The sequence below is a fragment of the Schistocerca americana genome, chromosome 3 (genome assembly GCF_021461395.2).
Source record: "Schistocerca americana isolate TAMUIC-IGC-003095 chromosome 3, iqSchAmer2.1, whole genome shotgun sequence".
Taxonomy (NCBI): domain Eukaryota; kingdom Metazoa; phylum Arthropoda; class Insecta; order Orthoptera; family Acrididae; genus Schistocerca; species Schistocerca americana.
In genome coordinates, this window is record NC_060121.1 from 207669469 (window position 1) to 207684999 (window position 15531).

Sequence of the window (15531 nt, forward strand, 5' to 3'; positions counted from 1 at the left end):
CTATGCATGTTGTCTAAATTTTTTGCAAACCACATTAAAATTAAATACTACCTGCCCGAGAAATAAATAACTATTTCCCACATCAAGAAAAGTACTGTTACAAGTGTAATGAAAAATTATTTTATATATCATTATTTCCACAGCTTAAAACATTATAGGTTGAAGATAACAATGGAACACATGAAAAAGAATAAAAAGCACTACACAAAAGAACAGGAATAAAAATGATTAATTTGAATAATTTTAAATAGCTTAAAGCAATACTTAACCCAAAGTTCAATCACACAAAACGTTATGTGAATGTCTTATATGTCAGTTATCTCTACATGATAGCAACAGACAAATTATAACCTGACTTAAGGAACTCATCTAAATGTTTTAATGTAGTTGGAAGAAATAAAAATATTATTACCTTACACTATCCATGTCATATAAAATTAGAGTATTCACTGAAGGTTAGATATGTCTAACAACCAAACAACCATTCGGTTTACATGAAAGATGGACTTAACAGTAACTCTAGTCCAGTAAGTCTTTCATTATCCATTGTGTTCTGTAAATTAGTCTTCCCTGGTTTCATTGTTGAAAATGACCTCTCAGCTTTGTGTATTGATACTGATAGGGATGCAAGTGCACACAAAAGATATAGTATGTTTGGATAGAAGGTCTCGTCACAAGCAGCAATAACCAACATAAGTTTTGTAGGGATGTAAGACTTTTCTTAATGACTTCATTTCTACATCATGATGTGTACTCTGCTTCAACTTTGGTTTGAGATACCCTGTTCTCGAAGCAAAATTTTCAGTTTGTATATTTTATGTAAGTTCTTGTGATGGCAGTTAATGGGTAACATTATTTCGAATGAAGATAAGAAACCTTGTGTCAATGAAATCTCTTCTCCAGATTTTCAATGAGTCAATTTATTGCTGGCAAATATACTGCTCTTCTGTCTTTCAGTTTGTTTCTTTACCTGTCTAGCCACCTCAATAATAGATTCAAACACTTCTTTAGTTAAGGGTGATGATTTTTCAAATATCATGTGATATTGTATCTCAAATTTATCTTCAGAACAAAGGTATTTAAATTTCCTGAGTATTTCATCACTAAATTGAAGAGCTGAGGATTGTGAAGATAAGTTGAAAGCTTTAAATCTGAAAAGATGTTCAGTAACCAACAAAGCCACTGTAGATCTTCCATTTTCTCACGACAGCTAAAACTGTCAATGCAGTACTTGAGAAAGTTGCACCAAAACAGAAAATTATCGAATACTTTGAACAATTGCAGAAAGAAGTTCAAGAAAACATTAACTGATGCTAGACGTTCAGTAAATCAGGTGTCACAGATATCCAACATATTGATTTTTTGATTTGGGTAAGATGTTTACTATGTTTTATTTCAAAAGACTTCCAGCTTGAGTATTGTGCCTGAAAAGTGGGTGACTGCTTTAACATCAGGACTATTTTTTAGTGAGTGGACCATTAAAAGAGTGACTAAGCACGAGTTTCAGACAATAAGACTTGAACAAGGAACATGCATTGCTTTGGGATGAAGCTCTGGAATGTTTTTTTTACTGTATTATGCCCACTCATTGTTGATGCTCCATCATATCCCAGACCTACCAGTTTCTCTAATTCAATGCTAAAACAAATTCATGTATCAAGAATCTTTGCAGAAAAATTCTCTGCGCACAGATCTGCTTGTGGGGAAACAGTAACAGTCTTTCCTTAGTACAGGGAGCCTGAATTCTCTTTCTTTTATATAGTGTATACATAATGAGAACTGCCCATGACCAGACCTGTTATTATGTTTTACTAATTTTTTTGACTCAAGTTTCCACATGCATTTATGACTTCGTTGTGGATTTTAGGACTTACTGTATGTCAGTGCTATTTCTTGAGCCGTTCAATAGGTGATTTTTTAATATTTCATCATATTTAGCACGGTATCTTATTAGGGATTGAAATTTTCGTTCCTTATTGTTGGCAATTCCTCGGATTGGTAGGTCATTCTCTGCACAGACTGTAACTGATTCTATCACAGGCAATGAAACACCCATGTTTTGTTCTTTTTTTCCTCCATTTGTTTGTTGTTTACCCAAAAAAAACTTTTATAAAATTATCAGCAGGAACTACAGCAGAAATACGTTAACTTTTCTTGGAGTCTACCTGGAATTTGTCGACTGCATCTTTCCGATTTCTGAAGGGATAACATACTAACTGCAACTGCGACTTAAACTGTCATTTATATGGGTATAAATATGCAAGCAGTAGCTTTTTTGAAATTTTGATATGGTTTGTTATATCATTAATTGATTTTCGAGCCGCTAGAAGCACATTATCAGATGAAGATGTTACAGAACATTTTATCGTCGACCAAGTGTAGCTGGACGCTTTGGTGATGGTGAGTGCACTGAATTGTATGTATAGCAAATCCGTTCTCATAATGTACATTATCAGGTAATACTCACAAATACCCACAGTTCTTAGCTGCATTTGGTGTTACACTTATTCACAGAATGTAAACACTGGATGAGACATCTTTTAGAAACGAACAAACTATGCAATATGTCATTTGGGCTAAAATGATAGAATTTTGAGCAATTTTTTTTTGGTAAAGAAATTCAGTCGGCACTGTTTGAGTGGTATTTTTCTTGATCGATGCCATTTTTGGGCTACATAGGCAAATCCAAATGTATTTTTATCCACTGATTTTAATTCATTGTTATTTGTAATGATGTTTACCATTCCGCTGCCTTGTGAAATACTGAAATATTACAACGCCAAAGTTCTACCACTCTCCAAATGAAGACTCCAGTGCTAACATTAAATAGTCAGTATCACTTTTCCGTGGTATAATCGAAAATGAAAATATCTTTCAGTTTCACCACACGGAAACTAGGTTGTGCGTAACTTCATTTTGGTGACAAGAGGTGTCCAGATCACCCTGGGCGCCTCGCTCCCCTATGTCTATGTCCTTGCATCTGTCTGGGTCAGGATCAACTGCTTTGTAATTTGTTAAAATTTATAACGCATGCAGTGTTCCATTTTACCTACCATGACAGGATTTCGATTTAAAGCTCGTAAAGCAAGGCTGTCTTTCACATACAGAGTGATTCGAAAAGATAGAACAGATTACAGTTGTTTATTATAGACAAACTGTGAAAGATAGAAATACTTGATTAGAGCAAGGTTCAAAGTTCTGTGTCCGCACATATACTATACCATACACCCAAGATGAGCACCAAGCTTTGCTTGAGAAAAATTGAAAATGGTAGTCCCTTTCATTCCACACATGAATCAGCCAGTCCCTGTTTGTTGAATCTTTGGCATCAACAATTCGATTTCTCCGTTCTTGAAGAGTAGCTGTCATAGCTGTGACAAAGACTCTGTCTTATATGTACCTCCACGGATGCAAGATGTGATGTCTGGTGACCTGGAAGGCCAAGAGCAATGAACAAGATCTTGTTCATTTCTTCAGATCCGGTGTTGTGGGACTGTGTTGTTAAGATAACGCTGCACCTCAAGATCAAAGTGAGGTGGGCCGCCGCCATTCATAAAAATGAAATCTCTGGGATTTTCGTGAAGTTTTGCAGCATGTCCGTGTATGATATTCCTGCCACAGTTTCCTTCCCAAAAATGAAGTGTCCATTAACTATGTGAATGTAATTCTTCATGCTTTCCCGGCGATCTGTTGACATCTTGGATATTCGGGAATCCAGCCGGATGTTCGCGTCGTTCTCGCACGATATTTCAACAGCGTGCCTCGCTGTCTTCTTCAGGTGCTACCTGAGACTGGTCCTTGGGTCGATCGAGTCCAGTATTTATGCCTGGGAGGAGCTGGGCGGTCCCTAATCGGTCCGCGCCGGGTCGAGTGTTCCATCTGTGGTCCGCGCCCGCCAGACTCGGCTTCAATGGACCACTCCAGTCGCGGATGTTCTGACTGCCGTGAATGTAAATGACACAAAACACTTTCAGTTTCAGTCAGTCTCTTTCTTTCGTTCTAAATATGAGTTGTTCGGAAAAAGTGTCCTCTGCCATACTCTGGAGACACTATTGTTTGATAAATTGAAGTTCCTGGCTTGCCCTGTTGTGGACGTCCGCGGACTCCCTGTGAAAGCATCTCAGGTACGCTCGACATTTTCATCAGACGTGCGCGGCCGATCAGTGCTGTTCTCCTTGCATGTGCAATGAAGTTCCGAGAATCCTGTTTGCTAGACATAAATCTGCTTGTGCAGAGGGGGCTTCTTTCTGAATTTACGACAGAATGCAGATTGCAATGATTTCTTTTGTGGTATAATCAAGTTGCCACACAGAAACAATGGCGTAGCTGTATCAAAACTTTGAATCTTTCTATATCCGGTGACATCTGTAATAACTTTCTAACTTTTACAGTTTGTCTGTAATAAACAATTGAAATCTGTTCTTTCTTTTTGAATCTCCTAATAACATGAGAAAACTTTTCCACGCAGTAATAACACGTCGCTTAACACAGTGCCGCTACCAAGATTACCTCACAGCTTTTGCTCTTACAAGCCTTTTGCTCTTGCAATCCTAAGCATTTTCAGTACAGATGCTCAGACTAGGGTTGCCAGATTTTTTTAAAGCAAAACGAAGCTTTTTCGAAGCTACTCCAGTTTTGGAGGAAAAAACAGAGTATTTTCGAATTTTCTAGATTTTTTGAGAGATAATAATGAGCACATACTAAGTGCTACCACATATTGTAATAATCAGATTTATTTCAAATACAAAAGACATCTATACAAGTTCATCTAATTTTTACTGATATTTTGTAGATGTTTTCGCATATTTCAATAATGTAAGATCTTGTTTTACATATTCAAAAAATTCTTTACATAACTGATTAAAATTCGCGAAATTTCAGGCTCTACCCGAATCAGTTCTGTGCTAGATCTGTTTCTTGTCTCATTCCATTTGTTTTTCATTAATGAGAACACACTTTCCACAAAAGCATCATATCATGGTATACTGAACAAGAGTCCTACTATCTTATAAATATTTGGCGCTTTATGTTCTGGCATGACTGAAAAGAAACGTAGCCACTTCGATACATCACAAACATTCTTGTTCACACATTCAAGTAAGTTAGTCTTGAATTTGGAGAATTCTTCGTACAAGCTACCAATACAAACATGACCTCTCCGGTTAAGAATTTCCACTGCACTTTCAAAATCTTTAAATTCAATTTCATTCTCCAAGGAAAATCCAGCTAAGCATGCATGTCGATTATTGGCAGTGATATCATATCTTTTCTTCAGATACTGAAGGAAAGTACAGTAAAAGCTATTGGAATCTGCTGAAACAGTTCTTTTAAGCAAGAAGACAAGCCATTCAATAATTTCTTTGATTCGCACAGCCACAAAAACCATCCTTTGGCCTCTGTTTAAGCTTGTTTAAATGTCTCCAAGACACTCAGATCAAAAGTTATAAGTGGGCTATCAGATCATCATGGAAAAATTCTCACTCTTTATGATGTTAGTCTGTTCAAAAAACAATTTCCTCAATGGAAATTCATAAGAGTAATGAACGAAGAGGCAAAAGAAACTATGAACCATAGGTTGCAGCAAATGGATCGGTCTTTAGTATGTAGCCTTGATAATGTTGATACTAAATTTAACTGTTTTATAAATGAGTTCTGTGCTCTTTTTGAAGAAATGTTTCCAAAGAAATGGGTCAGCAATAGTGCTTCCAATTCTGTAAGTAAGCTTTGGACTACAAAACGTATAAAACAGTCATGTAAAACCAAAAGGGAAACTTATGCTGCAATAAGTTTATCTAAAGATGTTGTGAAATGGGAACACTATAGATCATACTGTGAAATTTTAAAGAAACTAATACAGAAATCAAAAGCCCATAATTATGAGAAGAAAATAGATAATTCTAATAATAAAATAAAAACAATTTGGAGCATTGTAAAAAAAGAAACAGGAAGAGATATAACAAGCAAAGAAGATGTAAATAAAATCAGATATGAAGGTACCCTATTAGATAACCCTAAAAATGTGGTTCAGATTTTTAATAAACTCTTTCTATCAGTAACTCAACAGATTGGCTGCAAGCCCAATGTTGTTGAAGCTGTAACTCTTTGTCAAGCTGTATAATCAAACAAGATTTCAGAAATGTACCTTAGTTTTGTCACTGTAGATGAAATTAAAAAATCATGATGTCTCTAAAAAGTAAGAACTCTGCAGGGGTTGATAATATTTCTAGTAATTTGTTGAAATATTCTTGTGTGTGGATAAGGGACATTCTCTGTCACATTTTCAATGCTTCCCTTCAGAAAGGTGTTGTTCCCAGTATACTTAAGTATGCCATTGTGAAACCCCTGTACAAAAAATGTGATAAAACGAAACTAACTATCGACCTATCTCTTTGCCGACAGCTTTCTCTAAAATTCTAGAAAAGCTAATACATGTGAGAATTACTGATCGTCTTGAGGAATAGAGTACTCAGCAAGAGCGAATTTGTCTTTCAAAGGGGCTGTTCAACAGAAAACGCATTCTATGCACTTGCAAATGAAGTCCTAGAAACCCTCAATGAAAAACTGCTAGCACTTGATGTCTTCCGTGATTTGTCTAAAGCGTTTGACTGTGTTGATCACCAGATTCTCTTGCAAAAAGAAAAATTAAGAATAAGTGGTGTTGCATGCAATTGGCTTCAGTTGTATCTTCAAGACAGAAAACGAAAAGTTGTCTTGAATAGCTCAGATGGAGTATGTGTGTTTCCTCCGTTCTGAATGGAGTTCCATTACATGTGGAGTGCCTCAGGGCGCAATTCTTAGGCCACTTTTATTCCTGATTTTTTATAAATGATCTGCCAACATGTACAAGCCTGCTGTGTAAATTTACATTATTTGCTGATGAGACCACAGTTTTATGCACAGTAGAACAGAACGGGCAATCCATTAATCACACACTCTCAGATGTGGTTAACGGTCTCTCATTAAATTCCAGTACAGTTCTGTACAAAAACAGAAAAAGAGAGATAAGTGTGACATGTGGTAATCAGCCAATAGAATGAATGGAAAGAACAAAATTTCTTGGAGTGCACACTGACAAGGAAGTGAGCTGGTCTTCACATATAATAGATATCTGTAAGAGGCTTAGCTCTGCTATGTATGCTTTGCAGGTTGTCACTACATGTGTTGAACATAACACTGCAAAAGCGGTAGACTATGGCTATTTTCACTCACTCGTTGAATACAGCACTAATTTTTGGACGAACCAGCCATTAGCAAGGAAAGTGTTCACTGCTCAGAAGCGAGCTTTAAGAGTTATACGTGGATTGCGCCCAAAAGACTCGTGTAGAAATAGCTTTCGAAAACTTAAAATATACACAACTACATGCCAATATATTTTTTCTCTCATGTGTTTTGTCTGTAAAAATATAGAGATATTTCAGCCAACCAGCAATTATCATGAGCATAACGGAAGGAGGAAGAATGACATACACAGCGAGCATAGAAATTTGAGCTTGGCACAAAAGGGTGTCCACTACACTGGAACAAAACTCTTCAATGCTCTTCCTACTGAAATAAAGACAGAGATTCATAACAAGAGTAAGTTTAAGAAAGCACTAAAACTATTTCTGCTAGAAAAAGCTTTTCACAGTCTAGATGAGTTTTTAAATAAATAAATTGTAAAATTTTAATATTATATAATACAGCTTGACACATTGCCACTAAGAATGTTATTTAGCTTGAGCTCTGTATCAGTGTGTGCCCTGTATCTGTTTTTCCGTAGTGCTTTAATGATTCTAAGAAAATATGTATCGTCTTTTTTCTGTATTGCTGCTCAAAGAATTTACTGTATACATTTTTATATAATTATGTACTGAAATGTCTGTATATGCTAAAAGATTGTTGTTGCTGTTGTGGTCTTCAGTCCTGAGACTGGTTTGATGCAGCTCTCCATGCTACTCTGTCCTGTGCAAGCCACTTCATCTCCCAGTACCTACTGCAGCCTACATCCTTCTGAATCTGCTTAATGTATTCATCTCTTGGTCTGCCTCTACAATTTTTACCCTCCGTGCTGCACTCCAAAACTAAATTGGTGATTCCTTGATGCCTCAGAACATGTCCTACCAACCGATCCCTTCTTCTAGTCAAGTTGTGCCACAAACTCCTCTTCTCCCCAATTCTATTCAATACCTCCTCATTAGTTATGTGATCTACCCATCTAATGTTCAGCATTCTTCTGTACCACCACATTTCGAAAGCTTCTATTATCTTCTTGTCTAATCTATTTATCGTCCGTGTTTCACTTCCATACATGGCTACACTTCATACAAATACTTTCAGAAATGACTTCCTGACACTTAAATCAATACTCTATGTTAACAAATTTCTTTTCTACAGAAAGGCTTTCCTTGCCATTGCCGGTCTACATTTTATATCCTTTCTACTTCGACCATCATCAGTTATTTTGCTCCCCAAATAGAAAAACTCCTTTACTGCTTTAAATGTTTCATTTCCTAATCTAATTCCTGCAGCATCAACCGACTTAATTCGACTACATTCCATTATCCTCGTTTTGCTTTTGTTGATGTTCATCTTATACCCTCCATTCAAGACACTATCCATTCCGTTCAACTGCTCTTTCAAGTCCTTTGCTGTCTCTGACATAATTACAATGTCGTCGGCGAACCTCAAAGTTTTTATTTCTTCTCCATGGATTTTAATACCTACTCCAAACTTTTCTTTCGTTTCCTTTACTGCTTTCTCAATATACAGATTGAATAGCATCGGAGAGAGGCTACAACCCCGTCTCACACCCTTCCCAACCACTGCTTCCCTTTCGTGCCCCTCGACTCTTATAACTGCCATCTGGTTTCTATACAAATTGTAAATAGCCTTTTGCTCTCTGTATTTTACCCATGCCACCTTTAGAATTTGAAAGAGAGTATTCCAGTCAACATTGTCAAAAGCTTTCTCTAAGTCTACAAATGCTAGAAACGTAGGTTTGCCTTTCCTTAATCTTTCTTCTAAGATAAGTCGTAGGGTCAGTATTGCCTCACGTGTTCCAACATTTCTACGGAATCCAAACTGATCTTCCCCTAGGTCGGCTTCTACCAGTTTTTCCATTTGTCTGTAAGGAATTTGCGTTAGTGTTTTGCAGCTGTGACTTATTAAACTGATAGTTCTGTAATTTTCACACCTGTCAACACCTGCTTTCTTGGGGATTGGAATTATTATATTCTTCTTGAAGTCTGAGGGAATTTCGCCTGTCTCATATATCTTGCTCACCAGATGGTAGAGTTTTGTCAGGACTGGCTCTCCCGAGGCTGTCAGTAGTTCTGATGGAATGTTGTCTACTCCCGGGGCCTTGTTTCGACACAGTAAAGCAAGAAATGGATGAAAAAATACTCTACCAGTGATGATTTTTTTTAAATGTTTTATTTTATTTTTTTACATGGTGCCACTATTAATAAATTATTGACACAGTATTGCTGATGTAATGTAAACCCTACATACAAATGAAGAATTTGACTGATATATTTATTAGATATATCAGACTAGAGCATGACATTACCAAGTCATCAGATGATGTATTTAAATTAAAGATATTAATGCACTTTCTTTGGGCATACTGAATTTTACTTTCATTTCTGTAAACATTCCCCTTTCAGTATAATGTCCAGGGTTCTGTTAGTCAAATATTCATCAAAGCAGTCACATGTTTCTGAAGATGATCTTTATGATGCTGGTAGTATCTTAGTCAGTAATTACATTGTGTTATCATCACTTCTTAGACATGTCCTGTATATACTGCATGACAAATATTATTTTGGAAGTATCAATTCAGTGAAGAGCCAATTTAATATATTATGTCTCTCGAACCTCTTTAACAGTTACAGTTGTAATGCTGACATAATTGCATTCATGAAACTTTTCCTAGAGTGATGCGTACTTTTCTGCCTACAGTACTGTTCTGTCTAGAATTTCTCATCCTACTCACAGCCACATTTGTATCATGTACCTTCTTTGCAGCTGTGTACAGTGCAAGGTCTGACAACATTCCAGTCATCTGACAGAAACCATTCTATTTGATGAATGTTTCATCATGATACAGCAAATATTTTTAACACTGATGCACATTTCATCTGTGAAGTAATGCAAGGCAAACTTGGTAACACAGCTCTTCTTTTTTCAGTACTTATGGCAGAATTACTGAAGCACTTCTTTCCAAAACTTGTCGATCTTCACAACTATGTTGCAGCCAGTTCAAAATCTCTGAAGATAGGCAACTGGAATCTTTTGAATAGAAAGGTGAGTGGTTGTTCTTCACAATAAGTGAACATTCACTGATAGCAAGCTCCTCTGTCATATTGTCATGTAAAGATAACACCAGTCAACAACATTTTTATTACAAAGAATGTGAATTGTGTTCTTTACTAAGCGATGCTTTTTTTTTTTTTTTTTTTTTTTTTTTTTTTTTTTTTTTTTTTTTTTTTTTTTTTTTTGGTGACTGTTACCTTCTACTTTTCTAACCCTCAACATGCATATGCATACGCATATTGGTTATTCTTTTGTGACTTAACTTACATATTCTGTAGATTTAATTTTTGGTAAATATTCTACTATACATCCACCTCAGCTGAGAATAAACCTCCCAGAAATAAAGGTAATTGGCAACACCTTTCATGTGGGCTACTGCACGTGGTGAAGTGGTGCAGTTATGGGCAGCGGGGAAGGGTGGGGGAGGGGGAGGAAACCCACCTCTTCCTTGGAAGGCAAGCAGCACACAATAATCAATACTGCATTCACAGTGTTTACTACAATGCCATACTGCTATAGTGTGCTGTATTGTTCCCTAGCTAAGATGAAAATGGGTGGAAACAATCTTTTCCAGTTCAAAGACCTCATCCCACTGATGAATGTTTAATTGATTTATTGATTAAAGTTGAAAGAATATCATTGATGTCTTTCACAAGTCTCTGCAAGAACTTTTTAGGCATCTGTAGAGCAGATACCTTCATGATATTGTACAAGAACTACTGAGAACGTATCTCCTTATGGGATGTGACATATTTCTTACACTTCTCTTTCATCTCGTTTTTTTCCCCTTGTGCATCCATTTCGTCTTTTTCGTACTTTTCACACATATTTGGGTGTATTTTGCGTAACTTTTCGGTCGTAATTCTACTTTCTTACGTAATTTTTTGCACCACCATGGATCCTTGCTCCTTCCATCTGCGTCAATATAGATAAGTTTCCTTATCCCTAGCCAGATCCCAGTTCCACATACTGCATTGTTGCTTGGCTCATGAAATCCTCCCCTAATGGCCTTACCATCTCTGGTTGCCACCCCTCCTTCCACAATGACCTCCACCTGTTCAGATTGCGCCAATCCTTAGCCCTCACCAACATAGTCCTGGAAAACCATAACAACCAAGCCCAATCCTCCTTGCAGTACCTTCTCTCCATCCACAAAATTCTCCTGCTATGTAATCCCAAATTCCTGGAATACATAACACACATTGAAACTCTTGCCCTGCAGGAACTTGAGCAACATGCACAACGCTACCTCAAAAAGCTCTCCATCCTGCTCACTTCCTACTCCTGCCTTGGAGTACCACTACCCACCACTTCTACAACAATCTCCAAACGTTCCCCACGCCCCCTCGTAGCTTACAAACCCTGTCTCACAGATATACTACACTTACCCCACCCTCCAAAACTCCCTCCCACCACCACACAGAACACAGAACCAAAACAGACCTGCAACACCATTATGAATCTTTCCTCCAGAAGCCTTAGTCCCACAGAAATATCAGTCCTTTCCAAAGGCCTCACCTTTTGCCCCACTCCCAAATTCAACCATGCAGGACTAGTTAAAGACCTTCTCTCCTTCTCCCGGTCCGTACAGTGGAAACACTTTTTCGCCACCAACCCGGCCAATCAGACTCAACCAAAGACCAATATTGAAACCTTGTCTAACTCAGTTCACTCCTCTATCCAACTGTGATCCACCCCTTCTGCCTCCAAACCACCCCCTGTTAACTTTCCAGAATTTCTTAACCTCAAACCTTGCCTCACCATCATTCCCCTAATCACTCAGCATGCAAACTAACCTTACATCCGCAAAAAGAACCACAGTCCACCATCTAAAAACTGTTCCCAATCTTATAATCCTATGTGCAGACAAAGGCTCCGCCACCATTGTTTTGAACCACAAGGATTACGTGGCAGAAGGACCCCGTCAGCTGTCAGAAACTTTCACCTACAAACAATGCCACAGTGATCCCATTACAGTAATCCAGCAGGATCTCCAGTCGCTACTCATATCCTTAGGTTGGTTGGTTGGTTGGTTTGGGAAAGACCAGACAGCGTGGTCATCGGTCTCATCGGATTAGGGAAGGATGGGGAAGGAAGTCAGCCGTGCCCTTTCAGAGGAACCATCCCGGCATTTGCCTGGAGTGCATATCCTTAGGCCCATCCCAGAACCTCTCCCCAGAGTCCATCTCTGTACTTACCCCTACCACTCCCCGCACTCCCACCTTCTACATGCTTCCTAAAGTCCATAAACCCAACCACCCAGGACACCCCATTGCAGCTGGTTACTGTGCCCCCACTGAGAGAATCTCTGCTCTTGTAGACCAAAACCTTCAACCTATTACCTGGAGCCTATCCTCATATATAAAAGATACCAAACATTTCCTTGACCGACTCTCCACAGTACCTGTTCCTTTACTACACGGTGCTCTGCTGGTCACTATTGATGCCACCTCCCTGTACACCAACATTCCTAATGCCCATGGCCTTACTGCTATCGAACACTACCTTTCCAGGCGCCCTGTGGATTCCAAACCAACAAACTCCTCCCTAGTCTCCATGACCAACTATATCCTCACCCACAATTACTTCCCCTGTGAAGGCATTACCTAAAAACAAATCTGTGGTACGGCTATGGGCGCCAACATGGCACAATCCTATGCTAACCTGTTCAGGGGCCATCTAGAGGAATCCTTCCTAAAAACCCAGAATCCTAAACCCCTCACCTGGTTCACGTTCACTGACGACATCTTTGCTGTCTGGATTGAAGGTGAGGACACCTTATTCACATTCCTCCAGGACCTCAACAACTTCTCCACCATTTGCTTCATCTGGTCCTACTCAACCCAAAAAGCCACCTCCCTAGATGTTGACCACCTCAGAGATGGCTACATCAGTACCTCCATCCATATCAAACCTACTAATCACCAGCAATACCTCCATTCCGACAGCTGCCATCCATTCCATACCAAGAAGTCCCTTCTGTACAGCCTAGCCACCCATGGTTGTCACATCTGCAGTGACTAGCCGTCCCTCTAAAAATATACCGAGGTTCTCACTGAAGCCTTCACTGACTGTAATTATCCTCCCATCCTTGTACAAAAACAAATCTCCCATGCTTTATCTTTCCAGACTCCCACCACCTCCCAAAGTCCCAAAGTCCCCAGAGGAGCATTCCCCTCGTAACTCAGTACCATCTGGAACTGGAGAAACTGAATTACATTCTCCGCCAGGGTTTTGATTACCTCTCATCGTGCCCTGAAATGAGAAATGTCTTGCCCACTATCCTTCCCACTCCTCCTATCATGGTATTCCACTGTCCACTGAACCCACACAATATTCTCGACCATCCTTACACAACCCCTGCTCCCAATCACTTACCTCATGGCTCATACCCCTGTAGTAGACCTAGATGCAAGGCCTATCCCATAGATCCTCCTACCACCACATAGTCTGGTCACTAACATCACCTATCCCATCAAAGGCAGGGCTACCTGTGAAACCAGTCCTGTGATTTACAAGATAAGCTGCAACCACTGTGCTGCATTCTATGAAGGCATGACAACCAACAGGCTATCTGTCCACATGAACGGCCACTGACAAACTATGGCCAAAAAACAAGTGGACCACCCTGTTGCTGAACACGCTGCCAAACAAGATATCCCTCATCTCAATGACTGCTTCACAGCCTGTGCAATATGGATCCTTCCCATCAACACCAGCTTTTCTGAACTGCGCAGGTGGGAACTTTCCCTGCAACACATCCTACATTCCCGTAACCCTCCTGGCCTCAACCTTCGTTAGTCACTGTCCTCACCCATCCAGCCCCCTCCCTGTTCCCATTCTGGCACTACACAGCTGTCATTTCACCACCACACCCAGTCTTTTAATTTCTTTTTATTTCTCTCCTTTTCGCTACTTACCCCCTCTCCCTCCGCACCTTCTCTCCTGCCCTCCATCTAAACTGGAACACTTCACTGTCTGTCACTCCCACCGTACTATCCCTCCCCCTCCCCGCCCCAGCCTCCTCCTTACTCTCACCCATTTGCCACTCGCATCATGCACTGGTGCCGCTCACAGTGTAGTTTCAGTTCTCTGAGACTGCAGATGTGTATGCAAGTTGCACTTGCATGCATGTGCGTGTGCATGTGCGTGTGCATGTGTGTGTGCGTGTGTGGGTGCGTGTGTGTATGTGTGTGTCTACTACTGACAAAGGCCTTAGTGGCCAGAAGCTAAATTGTGTGAATCTTTTTGTTGTGCTTATCGCAACTCAGCATCTCCGCTATATGGTGAGTAGCAACTTTCCTTGTTGTTACATTCCATACTGGATTTTCCATTGTTTGATAGACTTCACGTCTTGATTGATCATTTGGACTTCAGTGAGTGGAGACTGTGATTTGACATTCAAAAATCTTAAGAAGAAATGGGATCTGAAGAGACTACAGAATGATATGGTAGGACGACGTACTAGGAAGAAACAAACATGGCTACAGTTATTAACAACACCAGAAATGTTGAAGAAAGTTGACAGCCCTGAAAAAGGAATATGCTGTGAGTAGCAAATGTAGTAGTTGGAAGGTAGAAGGAAAACCATAAAAAAGAATGGATTACAGAAAGCATAATATCAAAAATAAATTTAAGGTGTAACCTGGAACAAGACAGAACCCAGGAAGAACAAAGGCAGTAATGAGCATTGAGGAATGAAATCAACTGTAAATAATAAAAAAAAAAGGGCTGAACATCAATTCCTGGAGGACCAATGCAAAGAGGTGAATGAAATGATCAAGCTGAAATTGGCCTGTAAAAATGAACTGGAATCCCAGATGAAGGTGGAATAGTATTATATGAGCAGAAAAAATTAGTAGAAAGGTGGAAACAATGCACTGAAAAACTGTATGCAGGAAATAATGAAGACATGGAACCAGAGAACGCTGAGGAAATTGATCTGGAAGAAGAGAGAGATTATATATTGTGCGATGAGTTCGACCTTGCAGTCCAGGCAGCTAAAACCTGGGAAAGCCACTGGAGTTGATGATATACCAGCAGAACACATCAAGGCTGCTGGAGAACAACTACTACAAGTTGTATATGAAACTGGAGAGCTCCCAATAAACTTTAAAAACTGTATCACAGTGCCAATACCAAATAAAGCATTGACAAACAGATGTAAACAATGTAGGAGCCTCAGTTTGCTAACATGCGCCATGAAGAGCTTGAACTCTATCATTCTAAGGTGGATAG

General features: G+C 39.2%; 1 protein-coding gene across 1 annotated transcript in view; it reads left to right on the top strand.

Moving 5' to 3' along the window:
• The window catches only part of LOC124605977 (sperm flagellar protein 1-like), a 105347-nt gene that overhangs the window by 34859 nt on the left and 54957 nt on the right, over positions 1-15531 (top strand). Inside the window, exon 2 of the mRNA XM_047137942.1 lies at positions 10169-10284. Coding sequence (XP_046993898.1) covers positions 10169-10284 — 116 coding nt within the window. The remainder of the gene's footprint in view (positions 1-10168; positions 10285-15531) is intronic.